The sequence below is a fragment of the Tuber melanosporum genome, assembly GCF_000151645.1.
Source record: "Tuber melanosporum whole genome shotgun sequence assembly, scaffold_9, strain Mel28".
Taxonomy (NCBI): Eukaryota; Fungi; Ascomycota; class Pezizomycetes; order Pezizales; family Tuberaceae; genus Tuber; species Tuber melanosporum.
This window is the reverse complement of record NW_003299139.1, coordinates 44,450-61,323: the sequence shown is the minus strand read 5'-3', so window position 1 is coordinate 61,323 and position 16,874 is coordinate 44,450. Positions and strand designations below refer to the sequence as shown.

The window sequence follows — 16,874 nt, the reverse complement described above, 5'->3', positions numbered from 1 at the left end:
ATTGAATTTAAGATTTTTCTTGTATTAAGATCTGCTGCCGCAGCAGCAAGGAGGATAGTTGTGACTTGTGAAATGTTCAAGTTCATCGTAGGATATTTATCATGGATGATGTTTGTCTCTACACACTTACCTGTTGTTGTATAAGCTATGCCTTTATTACCGTATCCTGACTAAGAAAACCTCTGTTTACTATGTAAACACATCTGCATCACCTCTGCATGTACATGGTGCAAAAATTAGTGTGCATTATAAAAAAAACCATCACCAGCCACTTTTGCCACCCCATTGCTGTGGAAACGTGGTGCGCACCTGGGTGCAGAACCTCCCTAATCCCCCCTATTTGCAGCTTTCTGTCCACGATAGGTTCAGTTTGACATGCTATCGGTGAATGAGATCTGGCCGATCTTATCGCTAACGTGTCGGGAAAAAGTTGATGTTTTTCACGAGCTTGTGACCCTGTATGCGGAGATTTCCGGGCTGCCTTAAATATGATACCAGGAGTGAATTTCGGAAATTCTCTTGTCACCGCCAACCCTTTGTTGGCTTTTCTTTCCCCGCTTCCCCCTTATCATTGCACCGGACAGTGGTTGGCAACCTACGATACCTCCACATGCCCTGACGTCCCTCCATTCTAAATCAGAGTGTCGAGTGTCCTAGAGTATTGTGAGATTACTCGGTTAGAGGAATAGGTAGTCTGATACGCTCGTCTGCCTGAAAGCAATAAAACGTTTTGATTGTGCATGTGGCTGGTCGAGCGCATCAGATGGAGGATGAGCGATGTTCTAAGGTGCATTCTGGGTGGGTCACCCCAGAGACCCCGAAATTTGCCAATCCCTGTGCCGGGCTCGGGTAAATAAAAAAATAAAAAACGACAAACCTTACGGCGCCAAACATTTTGCTATTCACAATATCAAATCTTCTCATGGGTTCAGCAGTCTCGACGAGTTCCATCGGTTCCAAGGCTGCAATATGCTTTAATCTCAACTTTCCCCACTCGCCCCCTTTTGTGCATAACAACTTCTCCTCGCTCTTGGCAGCACTATCCTTGAGATGCTCATATCATCTTTCAGCATGCTAATCTCACATCACTGCTTGTTACCCAGGTTCGTCACGGGGGTTGCCTTTGGTGTTCCTCACCTTCCTCCTCTGTTAATCCCACCTTTTCCCCACGCGACACAAACTTTATTCCCCCGCCCTCATACCTCTCCTTTGCGATATTTTCCCCCCAAACCAAATTGCTAGTATCGTCAATCCTCTTCTGTCACTGTCCTTATTGCCATCTCTTTGCAGTTTGTTCTTTTTTCTCTGCTTTCTTAGCCACGTCAGTCCTCCTCGGATTACTGTGCGGGCTCGGCACCTCGTCTTAGCCTTTTCCTTTTTTGCCCTACCCCATCATTTCGTATACAAATCGTACCTCCATCCTCATACCTACTCACTGCGAGGCATACTGGAGGCACGAATGTCCTCTTAACCCACCCCTTTGCGACTTCTCCACTGCTCATATGTTACAATTATAACTAGGTGCTACGATGAAGTTCTCAAAGTCAGTATCTCCATGGATCGGCGAGAGTGCCGTTTGCTCACGTGGCTTTTTCTTACTGACCCTTCTTGTCTGTAATCAGGTCTCTCGAGGAACTTATGGTTCCTGAGTGGAGCTCGCAGTATATACAATATAAGGTATGCCTTTTTTCCAGGTTTCAAATGAGTTTTTACTGGTCCCGGACGCTTTTGCTTGCATTTACGGTCTTCCGTCGCCATGTGACTCTCCGTTTTCCCATCTACGAGTATTTTGTTTCAAACCCTCCGTGCCAATGTTTACACCTATATAGGTTGGGAAGAAGAAAATCGAGGCTGTTGCAATTAGTATAAACCGACTGTCGTCCCGTGCTCCTGCTCGTACGGGCTTCTCGCGAACCCGTGAACGTGCGACAGCCTATGCGAGAGATCATCTCCATCACCGTTGGCGAGGTTCGCTTGGTCAAGAAGCGCCTAAAACCCCACGACCATCTTCAGCACCCCATTCCACTGCCAGCTCAAGTGTCCGCCCACCTCTACCACATACCCCGCGACCGGTTACGGCTGACAGGCGCTCCATCCCTCTGGATACCGTCGATGTAGGCGACATCCCCTCGCATTCCCCGAGGGATAGGATGAAAGATGATGGAGGGCTATCGGATTCGCCTAGGTCCTGGATAAACACACATGGTGCTGTAGGCGTCCGTGCGTTGGCGATGCCGGCACCGCGGTCAGCGGATTCCCATTCTTACAGCCATTCTGATCGTTATACCGATGATCTCCCCTCAGTTCCGCCTGACCTCATGCTCCCGGACCCTATACAACCTCTTCAACCTCTCATTGAACTTGGCCCTGAGTCCAACATACCCAGCAAACCCAACCCCTCGGTTCCGCCCTCACGACCAGAAAGTATCGGATTAGCTGAGGATCTCCCCCCTCTTCCAGGTGCTTCATTCTCACGCGATCACACAGGAGGCCGTCGACTCTCTAATATTACTGCCCGTGCCTTTAGACCCCTGTCGTCAGGCTTTTTGCGACGCTCCGCCATTGCCAGCCCACGGCCTTTCGTAAACCGCCTGTCCTCCTTTTTTGCCGTGCCGTGGCAAACAACCGACACCTCTACTATTGATATCACCGAGGCCCAGTTGGCAGCCTCTGCTGAATTCCAGAAGTGGCTACTCATGGAGTTGAATAAGATTGAGAACTTTTACAAACGGAGGGAGTCAGAGGCCATCGTTAGATTTGATGAAATGAAGGAACAGTTGGCAATCCTAAGGTTAAGATGGCTAAAGGCCCACCCTCGGACCCATGGCGATCCAGGCGGACTTGAATTTATTGAAGAGCGCCTCGAAGATAATGTTGTGGATAAACGTATGGATAAACAGTCTTCCGCTTGGAGCTCTACTGGTACCGAGAACTCGTCCAAACGCACCCTTGACCCATCTGCCCATCGGAGAATTGGATGGAAAACTTCAATTGTGGCACTGACTGGGCTTAAACCACCCCAGTCTTCAAGTCAGGAAGTGATGGGGCCGGCAATCTCTCACAGGATGGACTCACGGCGTGATTACGAGCGCCGAGAGCCGATTAACGATCCAACTCACCGGCTAGCAAAATCAAGGCTCAAACGCGCATTCATCGAATATTATCGACGTCTTGAGCTCCTGAAATCCTACGTCTGTGTCAACAAGGATGCCTTCTGCAAGATGACCAAAAAATTCGATAAGGCTTCCGGTCTACGGACATCACCCAGGTTCCTCAATGAACACATTAACAAGAGCTATTTTGCTGGATCAGAGAACAAGCTTGATGATTTGATCAATGAGACCGAAATATTGTTCGCTAGGTATGTAAACCTAGGATATCCTTGTTATGTGATCCTTCATGATGTTTTGATTTTATTTCGTTTCTCTTCTGCTCTCTCTCTTCAGATTCTCGTTCTCACCTGTAGCACCCTACGATCACCACTTTTATAGCCCTGTATACTATGGGGTTCTCCCAAACCTCTGCTCCTTACTACTGACCATGCTAATATCTTCCCTCAATTTACCGCAGGTTTTTCATGAAATCAAATCGGAAAGAGGCAGCTATGAGGCTTCGGACACGAGAGAACAAATCTGCTTATCACGCATCTTTTCTTCGAAGTGGCTTCTACCTAGGGTCTTCGCTGGTCATCTGCGCATATGGCTTGTGGCAAGCCATGCGCCAGCTTAACAGCAGTGCGCCAGATGTACGCCTGAAAACCGGCTATTTGTTACAGGTTTGCGCATCCTTTGTCGAACCCCTACCCCCACCATCTTCCTTGCGACGTCCTACCTAACCATCATGGAATAGCTCTGGGGTGGCGTTTCCCTCCTCCTACTTCAAGTCTTCTTGTTTGCAATCAATTTAAGGGTTTGGGCAAAACATAAGATTAATTACGCTTTCATCTTTGAATTCGATGCCAAATATCAACTAAACCATCGTCAGTTCTTAGAGGTTTGTCCCCGCCACCAGTCCCAAATTCCAGGAGCCTCCTGACCTTCTCCCAGATTCCTTCACTTTTCATTACAATTTTTGCGATATGTTTTTGGTTCAGCGTTTACGACTTCTGGTCAGGTCAACTTGATATGATACATTTCCCCATTATATACATATCCCTAGCTGCTGCGGTGCTTTTCAACCCAATAAAACGATTTTACTTCCGATCGAGAAAGTTTTTCCTCTTAACAATGGTGAGATTCCCAACGAGAATGTTTCCTCCTCCAATTAACATTTGTATCACAGGCAAGATTACTGTTTTCCGGCTTGAAGCGCGTCGAGTTTAAAGACTTTTGGGTCGCCGATATGCTTTGCTCGCAAACTTATGCGCTTGGGGTTTGTTAGCCCAATCCGTATCACCTGACTTTCTGACCTTTCCTCTCCAGAATATCGCATTATTTTTCTGTCTTTATATGAACAGCTGGAATGAGCCAGCGAACTGCAATTCTTCGCACTCCCGCCTGATGGGCTTTTTTTCGGCTTTGCCAGCTGCATGGCGTTTTCTTCAATGCCTTCGTCGCTATCGTGACTCTGGGCAGGTATTCCCGCAGCTGGCGAATTGTGGTAAATATGCTTGCACTGTTCTCCACTATGTGATGCTCAGCCTCTGGCGCATGGACGACAAAAACTCAGGCCTCAAAGCCGGCTTCATTGCCGTCGCTTCCATAAATTCCTTCTATACAAGTCAGTCCGTCCTCTTTTTATTTTGCATTTAGGCTAACTTGACCAAGTATTCTGGGACATTGTCATGGATTGGTCACTTCTCAACCCGTACGCCAGTTGGCCATTTGTCCGTGATGCTGTTGGCTTCAAAAATCGTTGGGTCTACTACTTCGCGATGTTGGCTGATCCCATACTACGGTTCAGTTGGGTTTTTTATATCATCTATGCCAACGGCATCCAGTACCCGGCACTACTGAGTTTTGTCCTAGGTGCTTTAGAAGTAATTCGCCGCTTTATCTGGTGCTTTTTTCGCATGGAAAATGAGCACGTCGGAAAGTATACACCCGCCGTCGCCTTTACTAGATTAACTGAGATTGACCATTTCCTTCTCCAGTGTGGGTGCAAACCGAGCTTATCGTGACCCTCGTCTCCCGTACCGTTTCTCTACCCCCGAGCAACCTTGCTTATCGTTCCCAACTCCTGAGGATTCAGCCACTCCCCTCCTCATCACCACTTCTGTTCCAACAGTGGATGTCGAGAGGTGTGCAGTGAGAAGACGTCATAGGAGCCGCAGGCGCTCCGGCACCAAGGTCTCTCCTGCCATGCAGGCGCTAGAACGACTCGGCAGGACCATGACGACTGCACATATGAAGGATTACGAGCGGAAGCACGGTATGGCGGAGAGTGAGGACGAGGACGAGGATCTCCGTGCCAGCAGTGATGAGGACGATGGAGAAGATTTCTATGAAATGACCGCTGGTACTGAAGGTTATCCGTCGAAAACAACGGGCTTGCATTAATTAGTCCCGCCAACCTCTGCTATCTCGTATTTTCCCTTTTTCTCACCCCCTTTCCCCCCACTCTGTTTATAAGCCCCAGTCTTTCCCTGCCAGTTCCTCCCTCATTTCCTACATGGTATTAAATGGTGATGTTCCCTCATGTTTCCCGTCAACTTCATTTTCCTTTCTTCTGTCATAGCATTAATAGGGCTACTGGAGGTGCATGGTGTATCCTTGTTTAAGCAGCCTGGCCATGGGCGGTAGAGGTGTTTATACTCCTTTTCTTTATATTTCTATCACTTCGTTTACTCCTTAACTTTCTTACACAACATTGCATGTTACGGTCAGGTTCTATAGTTATCCTTATGCATAATTACGAAGCCCATGTTGGACCTTTTTTGTGCCTTGATGGGCTCTAGGAATATAGCCGCAATGTTGCCGGGCGTATGTAAAATAAAACCCCAACTCGGTCGGCTTGTATTCCCAGAGAAAGCATCCTAGCATTAAACTTCAGGTCAGGAAGCAATGGCTGGATTCTCAACCGCCCCTGAGGCCAGGCTTTAATTTACCGTCCGCAAGCCAGAAAGTGTGACCCTTGGAAAGGATAAGGTCGGAAACCTGAAAGGACAGGTACATCATATTATGTAAAGCACGATACGGTCACTGCTTATTGCCGCAATAACAGAGTCCCTGGGCTACACCACAACTCTTTGGCACTGTTAAAAGACAAACATGAAAATCCTGAACCCCGTGGAGAACTGGCGGGGGGGTAGGGGGTGGGGTGAGATTAGCAGTACTTAGGATGCAAAAAATAGGTTGTCTCAACAAGGAAATACTAAAAACCTTATTGCTCCAAACTGTGGCTTCAGCGATCAGACCAATGGTAGTTGCTGCAGAGAAAGAGCAAGGCGACTCTGGAGGAGAGACCTCTTGAGAATGTATAGACGAGCCCACCTGCATCAGCAACAGAAGTAGGGGGGATGTGACCTGCCCCAAAGTCTCCGACTGGAGTGCAGGTCCAGAAAAGTCGCGATAGTTTTCGGAGTATTGAGGTATTCCCATACAAGGAGTTTTTCAACAGGGAGGTGAATTGGTGAGACAGAAGATGCTCGGAGGCCCTAGAAGACCTTGTGTGATGTATAATACAGACTAGCGTGGGTCTCAGAAATATAGGCTCAGGCAGCGGAAGATCTATAAATGGACCAGGCTATCTAACAAACAAAAACATGTACTCAATACATTTTCCATCTTAGGGACGTCGAGTATCTCTTCCATGTAGTGACCCCGTGCCCAGGCGCAAAATTAGCGAGTAAGAACCCGGCGCCATATTATAGCAAAAACAGAAACTTTATTGACGCGAGTGATCTTGCATGATTACCCCATGCTTCGTATGATAACCAATCTGCTCAGTGAGGGGGTAGTGATTCATTGAGTCCGTTTGACCGCATTAGCCTTCATGCGCAGTCCAGCTCGCTCAGCTAGGGATTCTCAACTATGACAGGATCCTTGCCATTTTGCCGCTGATGGCGGGGGGATACAGTATTATTGTACTTGTAATATGAAGTGAGGGCTCGCGTGACTTGGAGACATAAGTTTCCTACTAAGGTGCACACGAGCAATTTCCTATTTCGGTCTATACGATTCATTTAGAAGAGGTGCACTATCGGAAAACCCCTTCTACCTGCTGTGATCCCTGTGTAATGCTTGCTGTATTTCTCTGCTAAACGAGGGTTCGGAGAGGGCTCCGCTTGCCTCCTCTCTCTTTTTTTACCGGCTCACTCGGCCTTCCAGGGTATGATATTGCATTATCGGCAAAGTTTTAGTCACACACGAGGGCACTATTGATTTCGAAAAGGTTATCCCTCTCGACCGCGGTAGGGCGGTATTGGTTCTCTAACTATGAGAGGTAAAACTCCCATCCGAAAGAAGCAAAGATATAGGCTGTAGGAAATTGGATTGAACTAAAAGAAGGGGGATGGAAAAAAAATAGTCTCCTCTGAGAAATCCGTAGCCGGGGAGTTGGTTCACGGTAAGGATGCTCGCGATGCAGACTTTGACAACTCAGGGTGGCCCGTTTACTATACGAGTACAGGTTCTTGTATAGTCTGCCCTCCAGGCAATACTTGTAACTCCTCGTTCACATACATGTCTTGTCACAGCAACTCACCGCCTGAAGCTCTCCGCCCAGCTCGGCATGAGTTCCTTCCTCCCATCCGAAATCCCTAGCAATCCCCAACCCTACCTGTGACCCCATCTCCCCGATGACGACACACGAGTGACATTCTATGCCTTCCTGCTTCTAACAATCTGTCTTGGCTCATGGCTACTCCCCCACCCCCATCTACGTACGGGTATCCATCAATTGATCAATCCACCCACCCCCCCCCCTCGTGCCATCACGACCAGATCAACTAACCAGCACTCCATCCACCAAATGCGAGCCAAAATGACCACTGGACTAAAACTACAAAACCTCCCGAGCCTCTTCCGCCTCCAACACCACTTTCATCACCGGCGCCTTATCTCGACTACAATCCGTGCCGCAACAACACCGACGCTACCAACGCTGACGAAGCATCATGCAATTCTCGAGTCTTTGACTAGGCTGGTGAAATGGGGGTTTGCGAGAGAAAGTCTTGTGCTGTTGGCTAGGAGGGGGATTAGTGCGGATGAGAGTGGAGAGGGTGAAGTCAGGGTTGGTGGTGGGTACAGTCGATATCTATCTCACTTTATAATATTTTGGAATTGATGATGGATTGGTGATGGCTGATTGCGGCGCACGCTACCCGAATTAACAGTTTTGGGAAAGGGGGATGAGTTAGGGAGGGTAGCTGCTGCTTTGCTTGATGATCCATTGGCTAGGGGGGAGAGTGAAGATGGAGGAAGGCAGATGTGGGTAAAGGCGTTGCGGAAGTGGTGTGCTGAGAGCGGGAGTAGGGGGCTGCTCATACGGTATGGTACTCACTGCTTTGCTTTCCCTCTGTCCTCCTCCCATTGGTTGAAAATCATTCATTTCTTCGTGCTCGAGATTTAATAGTAATTAAATTAACAAATCGATTCGCCCCTATAATAGCCATGGCCCCTCTAGCGAAATATCGACCCCAAAAAACTCACCCGTCTCCCTCCTCACCATTCCGTCACCGCTTCTGAAACCCTCTAAACTCGAAATCCTGCTCGCACCAATACCCCCGGGAGACCCTACCGACCTAACTCTCCAGGCCAATAATGTTCCTGGCTCACGTTTCATCAAATTCCCGGTTCATAAGTCGATAGTGTACGCAGGTGAGGGAGAAGCTGGTCTACAAGTGCTCTTAGATCACGATTACACCACCACTACTGCCTACGATGATAAGTCACGGGTGCTCCGACTGCTCTCACTGCCGGATTTGGTCCCAGGGAATCATAGGAGTGGATCAGTCAAGATCGTCAATCTGCCTATTGTGGAAGATGCCATCAAGCGGTTAAATGCTTCCTCTGCAAATTCTATCATGTTTGAGCGGGAGTGGTTACAAAGTGGGTTTGGTGCTGTGCAGGAGTGGGTCCTCGACGGGTGTGAGAAGCCCGATAGCGACAGTGGGGGTGTCCGGCCCGTTGTCAAAACTTTGATTTCATCGATCGTCGCTGAATCCGAGCGCGTGATCCGTGGGGAAGAGGAGAGATTACGTCGCGCGGCGGGGGAGAAGGAAGGGCACTTTGTTGGTAAATGCTTTGCTGTTGTTGACAATGCTGAAAGCTTGTCCGCGAGTTTGAGGAATTGGTCGCAGAATGCCCATTCGGAATTGCAAAATTCTTTGGCGGTGGGGTTCAGTTCTCGCGCGTGGGGGCAGCTTGCTTGGTGGAAGTTGATTTGGACGGCAGATGACGTCACGGCCAACTCGAGGGAGGTAGTTAGCACATGGTTGCTACCCCAATCCAAGAGGGCATTCGTATTCTTGGCCGGTCGTCTGGCTGGCGCCGGGTTCAAAGGGGGTCCTCAGACAGCATTCCGGCGACCAAGTTCCCCAGAAGAACTCGCGCAATCCCGATTGGCCGATACCTCGTCCCCCTTCATCTCTTCCACCTCCAAAAACCTTGACAAGTACGTACCTGAGGGATCCTACCCTACACACCTCTTCACAAAGACAGAAAACGTTATCAGTAATATGATATCTGACCTCCAGACCTCGGCCAACAGGCTTCTCATGGGGTCGTTGTCATTTTCCGTCACATTAGCAGCCGCTTCCGGCCTGCTCTACCTATCCAACATCCCCGTTTACTCGAGCTCCAGCCTCGCAGCGCTGGGACTTGTGCTGAGCATGCGCTGGCTGCAGACTCGCTGGGGGTGGGAACGACAGCGGTTTCAACAGGCCGTGAAGGAGCAGGGTCGCATCGCGATAGTGGAGAGTGAGCGATGGGCGTGGCAGAGATTGAAGGATGGGGTGGTCGTCGACGGGGACATTGTCCGCAAGGATGAGGAGCTTGAAAAAGTGCTGGAAGGCAGAGCCGTCGTTGAGCGGATCACAAAGTTGTTGGAAAGTCCTGGAGATTAACCTAAATTATCATCCGGATGGTCGATCTGGAGTGAATCCGTATGGCCGGGCCTGGGTAACTAAACTGTCTTCAACTGACAGAACCTGATATCCTTTTTTATTTCTATGCCCAAGGGGAAGTTTAAATATTAGATGTACCGCAGGTATTCGGAAGACATGATCACCCCAAGCCAATCTGATACGAGGGGATTAATGTGTATGGTATTATCAAGTCAACCCTTGCTTTTCTCCATAGGCCAAGTTAATCCGTACCACCGGTACTCGTAACCGTACTTGAATTTTGAAGATAAAGCCTCATTCCCCGTTCGCGCTTGAAACACCTGCTCAACTAAAAAGGAACCGAGGACAGGTTGGGGAACAGGGTTGGGGGCCAGAGACCAGCATTCCCGAAGGGGAAAGAAGATTTTCTCATTTTTCCGGTCTCGTGGGTTTGGACACCGGTGACAAAGCAAGGACCACGTCGAGATTAGACTGCAGTCAAACCTCGCTTCCCGGATCTCGATAATCCGGATACCTCGCTGTCTCGTATGAATCTCAATGAACTCTGAATTTTCTTCTACCAAAGCTTGGCCCGTTGTCCCGGATCCCTTGTTGTGCCGGACGCATCCTTCGGATTTTGGCCGTCCGGGATAGTGAGGTGCGACGGTACTAGCGCATACATTCACACCCCGCTATCCGGATGGCCAAATTCCACGGATTCCATTAGGGACAATGGGGTATCTGGAACGGGTACAGTCGTGTCCGTAAAGTCTTCATACCCCAGCGTGGCAACGGTGTTGTCCTCCATCCCCACAACAACCACCTCTACCATGACCCTCCCACATACCCAAAGAGCTAGAGAAGATCAAAATAAGGAAATTTATGCCCTGTATAAACATACTGATATGGGGTATAATAAAATTTCTAAGGTTATGGGTATCTCTAAGGCAACTGTTCAATCTGTAGTCAAAAGAGCTAAATCAAGAGATGGAAATACCCATGATGCCACTAGACCTGGAAGACCAAGAACAATTACCCCTCAAAAAAGAAAAGATAGTGGAGTCCATTATCGATGCCGAGCCTCATTTAGTGTTACGAGATATTACCAAAAAAGCGAATATTGGTCTGGGAAAGATATCTGTGGATAAGATCATATCAGAAGCTGGTTTTAAGCTTCTGATACCTAGAAAAAACCCTTTTTGGAGGAAAGGACAGAAGGAGAAGAGAAAGGAGTTTGCTAGGAGAAGGAGGAATTGGAGGGATGCATGGAATTGGGTTGTTTTTGTGGATGAAGCCACCATTATCTATGATCGAAATCCTACTAGCAGGAAGGTCAGAGTTAGACCTGGTGAAGAGCTGGAAGAAAAAAACTTGAAGGCTAGCTTTAAGTCCAGGAGGACTAGTATTGGGATCTATGCTGCAATCATGAAGGGTGGCAGGACTGAGTTAATTCTTGTAAGGAAGAGGGGGGAGGAAGAAAGGACCAGCAAAAGAGACACACTTGGCCTCAATTCCCACCAATATGCAACTGAAGTCCAGCAGCCATACCTCATCTCTTTTATAGAAGGTCTGGATAGACCTTCTGACAACATCTACCTAGCAGCAGACAATGCCTCCTGGCATGGTGGTGAGGAAAACAGAAAATTGCAGTCAGATTGTGGTTATCAAAAATTGCCTTGGCCACCCAACTGACCAGATCTCAATCCTATTGAGAACACTTAGGCTCTGCTCAAAAGAGCCCTCAGAAATCGATTCTCCAGGTTGGATAGGAGGCCTCACAGTGCTGCTGAATTATTTCAGGCAGCAAAGGAGGAATGGGATTTAATTTCCCAAGAGAAGTTGGATGGGTGGATAGATAGGATGCCTGAGAGAATACAGGCTGTACTAGATGCAGATGGTGGTCATACAAAGTGGTAATAATATTTTCTTAAGGCTTATTAGTTCTATTCATATACTTTTCTTAATTGAGTTGTTTGAATTTTTTTTCAATTTTCCATGGAGAGGTGTTGTAGTTGTGTGGTTGCGCCACCGTGGTATGATGACTTTACGGACACGACTGTACCACTATCTGAAGAACGATAAACAATATTTATTCCTATTCCTATCACCAGCAGAACTTTTATCTCAACAAATATTCATAGGCAGTATTGACTCCTCATTCAGTTGTCCATTAAGTAGGAATACATGTAGCATGTTCTTCATCCGACTCTCCACTACTACTGGTCCCAATATACTCTGTCTCCATCAGCCTGTCTGAGCTGAGGCTGGTAGAACTTTTTTTGCCCTTTCCCTTATGCATTTCCCTTTCCTCCCTCATTTCCCCCTTACTCTGACCACCAGTACTGACACCACCGGACCTACAAACACCACTTGATTCACCGACACACCTTACGGAGGTCCTTCCCTAAAGTTTTGTATATGGCGCTAGCAAGGACTATTGCTAGCATGGATGGGCTAGATTGATTGGGCATAGAGACCTGAAGGTGTGGTAGGAGTGGGGGAGAGGGGGTGTGGAAAAGAATTTTCATGAGGATGTACTGTACTTGACTTATCGATCGCAGGTGTGATCCTCAATAACGGTATACAAAAAAGACAAGCTCTTTCTATAAACCTCAGGATATTACAAAAGACAATATTTAAGGGTCTGTTTTGATACAAAATTTCTGTTCTGCTCAGTAACCATTCCTCTACAAAATTACCATTCTTTCCAAGGAATGGTTACTGAACAGAACATAAAAGAACAGACCAGTTGTATCCAAACGGTGTCTAATATTTCGTAAAGAGACTATTGGTGTCAATAACCACTTGACACCTTGCTGGCATGCTGTTTATCAATACCTGGAATTCAGACTGCCCAATGTTGCCTCATGCCTCTTTTACTGCAACTAGTAACCTATCATATGACATATTTTCTGGAACAGGATCCTGTATATAATTTTTCATCATATGCCATACCCTTTCAATAGGGTTCAGGTCAGGTGAGAAGGAAGGCCATGCGACTGAATTCCCCTCTCTTGAAGCTCAGTTGCTGTGTTTCCAACCGCATTCCTGTTAGGCAGAGACAACCTGTAAAGACTCAGAGTTGTCTAATTTAATCAAGAATCAGTTCGGTAAATGGAGATTGTCTAGGAAGGCTTGAAATATATACTCGTTTTGTTTATGACTACTATGAATAAGGTGAAGCAGGTAAGGTAGGATAGAATCATAAGAAAAATATTATATTGTTAAGGTCTCTTCTCTGTTACTTGATGATGTCTAAAAGCTTGGGAGGCATTTCGATATTTATACTCTGCATCTGAGTATTTGTACATTACGTCTATTATAAAAACTATGTATCACTCTAATTATAACTCAAACCTTGGGTATCCTTCAAAGGTGCGAACACCTGGAGACCCAGGAAATTATGGCACCTTTTCGGTAATTACGATATTGCTAACTAGAAGCTATACTGTTCCCAATAGTAATTATCCGATCTTCAGAGTCATTAAATTTATGGCATAGCTCTCAAGTTGAACTGAGATGGCCTCAATTGTCTCCCTTATTGATACAATGATTAGTTTTATCTGCGCGTTGTATTGGCAGAAGTAGTATCATTTTCAACCTTCCTAGGTCACCTGATTTTTAACCTCTATAATTCTGGATTTAACCAATAGATATCTTTCAGATAACTTTCAACTCATTTGCAAGAAGCCATTCTACTGAATTGGCAGATAATTCTACCCTGAACAACTCTTGGTTGCTCTAGATAACATGGTTTTAGTTCTTGGGCTAGTATTGGGAATTATTCCTGTAACCACAATGTATTCTTAGGCCCAGTTGTAATACTTCATGGAGTCAGTGGACTTTTGTAGCAGTATTTCTCGGAATTCTAGACTCTTCTAGTTATCATAAGGTAGGTGCAAATGCATTGATCTCTTGTAGAGATCCTTTAATATTCAATATCATATCATTGACTAAAATGTCCTGTTACATACACCCCTTACTCAAGACATTACATCTTTGAAGCCTAGTGACTGTCTGAGTAGTTGACAGATTCACGCTGTTCTACTGCCTATACTTCACTGAAGGACCCCTCTCATATATCTGGTGATCACAGCCTGGTCAGAGAGAGAACAGCAACAGATATAATATTAATCTTACATCTTGAACTCTGTTGCCTTATAGTCACAGGACGTAACCGAGAGAAGTATATATAATGATGAGTGGGCCCCATCAGAGGGTGCCAGAGGTGGGGTGTTGGAAACAAGTAGAGTCCAATTTCCGAGTAGAGTTACCCTACTTGGAGTGGTTCCTAGTTATCAGATTCCAGTATTTCTAACAATGATTGGGTACTCCATTCTGCATACACCGTAAATATACTCCGTTATAATGACACAATTCTATATATTTATGAATAATTGGAACTGTGTATTTACAGTAACTCTCTAAGGTAATCGTCTCCCAATATTTCTCTCTGAATATTTCAGGACCTTTTCTTTCTCTATAAAAACAGCCTCAAAACAACCATCTTCCTTTTCTTTGATGCTTTTCTACTATACATGTAGCATCCCACTCCTCTCCAACCTTTCTTGTAATCCATGTCCCAGTATGCCATCTACCAGTAACCCTTGTCTCACTAGTGTATAGGATTGAGTACCACTAAGGTATTACCCAGTTCAGATACTCATGAGCCGATTGTAAGTACACTACTCAATTGCATTCAGAAATGCGGGGCTTTCGTAATGCCAGTTGCCTAATGAAGCTCTCCTTAGCCAAGTTTCATTGGAAAGCATTTTTTTCCTACTCTGAAGTCTATCTCCATGGTTAACTGTTAGTAGGACAAATGCCGATTGTATGAGGAAGCATAAAGATCTTTAATAAGTTCCTCAATCTAGCATCTGTGAGAATAGGAGGACGATCCGCACGTTTTTTAGCAGTTGGAGGTAACGTGCATGTATATTGGATTTTTCTTTAGGAAAATCCTTTATTTTTGTCCATTCATGCATACAACTTGCCAATAGAGTACAATAGCTAACACTCTTGCCTTGCATTATGAGTTACCTGAGAGGTTTTTGAGTGCTTACTATGAGTACATGCTATCAAGGTTTACTCTGTAGACTCAACCTTTTTGAGAGTACATTAATTGCTTATAAGCTTTCAAGTTACCAACTAAGATATATCTTTTGGAATATTGTAAGTATTATGGTTTTTGTATAGCTCAAAAGGTGTACTAGATATTTGACAATTTTTAAATTCTTAGGGCTTTATAACTAGTAACATAATTTGAGAAAAACAACCTCTCAACTAAAGGCAAAATAAAGGAAAATAATTCTGAGGTTTTTTTATATAATTAGTGCATTGGTTAATAAACCTTAAGAGTTTAAAAAGTTGAATTTTTGTTAGTAGAGAAAGAAATGTAGTATATCAGCTACACTTTCAAGATTTACTAATACAGATTTTTTGTACTCAGGTTTTAGGTAATTACTTTTTAAAAACTAATTTTAGAAAAACAATTAAAAATACAATACCTATAACTTAGATATAAATTTAATAATTGTCAAGATATCTGAAAAGAACAAAAACATAATGATTTAGCACCAAAGTGGACAGATCCATTAACCGATAATTGCTACCATTATTTTCCGATTATCTACTATTTTGATTCCTGTTATGTTGTATTAATTGTATGATTTTCAAGGTTTCATGATTTAATAAAAGAAAGAGTTTAAGCCAAATGGCTGGATAACAAGGATGTTGATCAAAGAAGGAAGAGATAACTGAAGAAAGTCTAGAGGAGAGAAATAATAATATAAATGCGGTTATTTTAGAGGATTAACAAGAGGTTGCAGAATCTCTACAATAAAAGTTAGGTATGATATAATTAGAGAATAAAGATAGTATTATATTAATATAATATAAATAATTTAGATACTCAGAATACTATCCTTGCAGCCCAGTCACCGTCAAGACAAACAACTTGGATGTAAAAGAAGAGACAAGAAAGAGCAATACTAGATATAGAGAGACAAGATAATGTTAACAGTCAAGGTATATTGAAATAAATAATGTTACATTTCTGTAATAAAGTAAAATAATAGTCTTTATACGTATTTTTATTATATTTAGATTGTTTCGTACAATATGATACAGAAGAGGTTTTACTTCAGTATTATATAGAACATACAGTTGTGGATTGGCCTTATGTGGTATATATTCACAGTGACCAAATAAAGGACCAAATTTTTACTCAAAGTAAGATTACTAAATTGATATTATAATATTATATAAAGTAGTAAACTATAATAAATTTTAGAATTAAAGATAATAAATGCTAATCAGCATAATTTTCATATATAATAGTAATTTCGGATTTGAGAAAATATATGAAGTCAAAACTATGTGCCTTGAAAGTCATCAGCTTAAGGCACTATATTCAAGTACCTGAATATATGCGATTTCAGAAAGTGGGCTTGATAAATCCAATTTGGAAGTAGCCACAAATGGAAATTGCTCAACTAGTAGCAATATCATCTGCAAATTTCTGAAAGACAGCATTACAAATTATTAAGAATGAGAGAAAGTGGATCCAATCTAAGTATATTTGATGAGCAAAATAGTGTCAATGTGATACAATACTCTTATAACCAAGTGAAGATGGAACTCTGTTAGCTATTTGTGAATATCTTAGTGGCACAGGTGATGCTGTAACATCCTTTAAACTTGCAAAAGCAGTTATAGAATATTGGTCTAGCAAAATAGTACCCAATCTATTACAATCATTAAGTGATCATACTAATACTACTTTTATGAGTGAGACTATAGACCCTCCAAATACCAAACAAGTCAATTTATCATACACTGTCTACCTGGACTGCAATGAACAGGAGTTGGCATGCGTGTCGTGCCCTGA

The 16,874-nt window shown here is 44.5% G+C and overlaps 2 protein-coding genes; both read left to right on the top strand.

Moving 5' to 3' along the window:
* The first annotated feature begins 1,012 nt into the window (after positions 1 to 1,012).
* On the top strand, positions 1,013 to 5,847 carry GSTUM_00011669001 (uncharacterized protein). XM_002842051.2 has 9 exons: positions 1,013 to 1,677; positions 1,830 to 3,361; positions 3,571 to 3,775; positions 3,850 to 3,993; positions 4,047 to 4,229; positions 4,282 to 4,371; positions 4,422 to 4,719; positions 4,767 to 5,034; positions 5,093 to 5,847. Exons 2-9 carry the CDS (start codon positions 2,151 to 2,153, stop codon positions 5,496 to 5,498), a joined length of 2,805 nt encoding a protein of 934 aa, XP_002842097.1. The 5' UTR covers positions 1,013 to 1,677; positions 1,830 to 2,150; the 3' UTR covers positions 5,499 to 5,847.
* Positions 5,848 to 7,812: 1,965 nt separating this feature from the next.
* On the top strand, positions 7,813 to 10,006 carry GSTUM_00011668001 (uncharacterized protein; the record flags this gene model as incomplete). XM_002842050.2 has 3 exons in its annotated part: positions 7,813 to 8,179; positions 8,276 to 8,429; positions 8,551 to 10,006. Exons 1-3 carry the CDS (start codon positions 7,924 to 7,926, stop codon positions 10,004 to 10,006), a joined length of 1,866 nt encoding a protein of 621 aa, XP_002842096.1. The 5' UTR covers positions 7,813 to 7,923.
* Positions 10,007 to 16,874: the final 6,868 nt, after the last annotated feature.